This window comes from Austrofundulus limnaeus, unplaced genomic scaffold (genome assembly GCF_001266775.1).
Source record: "Austrofundulus limnaeus strain Quisiro unplaced genomic scaffold, Austrofundulus_limnaeus-1.0 Scaffold413, whole genome shotgun sequence".
Classification (NCBI taxonomy): Eukaryota; Metazoa; Chordata; class Actinopteri; order Cyprinodontiformes; family Rivulidae; genus Austrofundulus; species Austrofundulus limnaeus.
Window position 1 is genome coordinate 306,116 of NW_013952815.1, and position 1,911 is coordinate 308,026.

Consider the following 1,911-nt stretch of genomic DNA (forward strand, 5'->3'; position numbering starts at 1 on the left):
AGCTCACTCCCTGATTTCATGCTCTGAAACGTAACAGCACTTTGAACTAAAAATACGGATGTGAAGGTCGATACCATGGGCCTATTCAAAGTGTTAGGGCAGAGCAAAAATCCTACACTAAGGACTGAGTGTGCCAGCAATGACCCTGTCGCATCGAGGCAGTAGAATCTAATGAAAGTACGTGAAGATGCTCAACTGGCAGCCACAAAGATGTCCCCCATAGATGTGTCCATAAAAAAGGCCACCCCGATAGAAAAAAAAGCAGTTCAAGAGCTGAGCAGTTGTTTGGCTCTTCTGTCCCATTTTAGGGGTGTAACATAGATATTGTTAAATCTGCAGTGCCAAAGCWGCATGGCAGTGGTCAACCAGGGCTGTCTGAGTGTGATTCACTCACATACATGCAACACAGAGGGGATGGGGATCCTTCCCAGACATGGTGAGTCTGCAGGAGGCTGGGCATGGACTGGACACACATCCTTATCAATGCTACCATCTGCTTTTCTGAGAGGAACTAGTWCTGGCCYTTTAGCTAGCACACAGTCTTGACAGCTAGTGGCAGCAGAAACACCAGYAGAAGGATTAAAAGTTAAAYRGACCCTAACAGCGGTCCGGGCCGTTGAGAAGCTGTTGGGCACCACTGGAAGGTTTCTGCCGGGCTGGGAGCACACAGACTTAGTTGCTGGGGGAGATAAATGGCAAACTGGATGTGATTCTGACAAGAATAGCAGCACAGGAGCGAGCCTCTGGCATGTAGGATTATATCTGGGTGAAGCTTCAGACGGTGAAGAGGCGAGGAGACCCCGAAGTCGGCTGATTGGAATTTTTTTCTCCACTTGAGAGATGCAGTAGACATTAAAAGCAGCAGGAAATTCAAGGCTGTTTTGTCCCAAAACAATTATGTTCATCTGTTGCCTCCCAGCGGCTTGGCCTTGATTGGCCATGCTAAGCTAAAACTCCCCAACGATGATATGTCAACAAGGGCTTGATTCCCTCCCGCCAACATCACCCATGTTGGACCTGGCCTGTGAACCCAAGGCTGAGGAGGAGTAGACTCTGAACTCTGGTGAGCTGAGCCGATAACATCATGTGACTCTGGACTCTGGAGGGGCTATGGTCGGGTCCTAGTACAGAGACCTACTCTCAATGTCACAGACTCCACTGATCCCCGCCCCATCTCATGTGTTATCTGACCTAAGTTGCCTCCCTGCCCCAGGCTGTCTTGCCCTATTGCGAGTCATATGTTTCTGATGTAAACATAGGATCAGAGCAATTTTTTAAACTCATCTTTCCTATTACTTATTTCCAGCTGTTAGGTAGCGCGACCCGGTTGCTGCATGACCTGTTCACCTGTTCCCCCATGTTTTGTTATGTGTGTTTTTCTTGAATGTGTGTTCTTAAACGTAATTTCATTGTGCTCTGTACAATGGCAATAAAGTCATCATCAAAAGGGAGATCCGACACAATGCAAAAATCACACCACTTTGTTTCCTAAAACAAAATCGTGACAACAAGCTCATAGCCAGCAAAAAAAGCCTGTTTAGGAGTAACCTTGATGGCCGAGTCAACAAACAATTGAATTCCTTGCTGAGGAGTTATTTTAATTTTCACATCCCCTACTACACCAAGAATACCTGATGGAGGGCAGGGGGGCTTTTGAAGGAGGGCGGCACCCCCATGCCAAGCATGTGATTGGTTTGTCAATGACACACTAGAGGAGCTATCATTGMTCACACCTGAAGTCGCTTCCCATASTAAGATACTGAWAGATGTTTGAAAGGAAATTTACGATTTGTCATTGATGACGGTGTTGATTGCATCTCTGAGGTCTTCGGCTGTCATGAAGTTTAAGCTCACAACAGCTGCAGCTCCTTTGGCTTTAATATGTGCCATGTTGTCTGGCTGGTCAGCAAA

General features: G+C 46.8%; 2 protein-coding genes and 1 long non-coding RNA gene across 3 annotated transcripts in view; 1 reads left to right on the forward strand and 2 right to left on the reverse strand.

Moving 5' to 3' along the window:
• The window catches only part of LOC106528914 (uncharacterized), a gene marked incomplete in the record, with an annotated part of 48,012 nt that overhangs the window by 4,522 nt on the left and 41,579 nt on the right, over positions 1 to 1,911 (reverse strand). Inside the window, 1 exon segment of the mRNA XM_014024197.1 lies at positions 1,787 to 1,911. Within this exon segment, the coding sequence (XP_013879651.1) occupies positions 1,787 to 1,911 (125 nt within the window).
• LOC106528920 (uncharacterized) overlaps positions 1 to 1,911 on the forward strand; it is a 52,677-nt gene that overhangs the window by 4,340 nt on the left and 46,426 nt on the right. The gene's annotated exons all lie outside the window — the stretch shown is intronic.
• The window catches only part of LOC106528915 (UDP-glucuronosyltransferase 2A2), a 21,819-nt gene that overhangs the window by 3,655 nt on the left and 16,253 nt on the right, over positions 1 to 1,911 (reverse strand). The gene's annotated exons all lie outside the window — the stretch shown is intronic.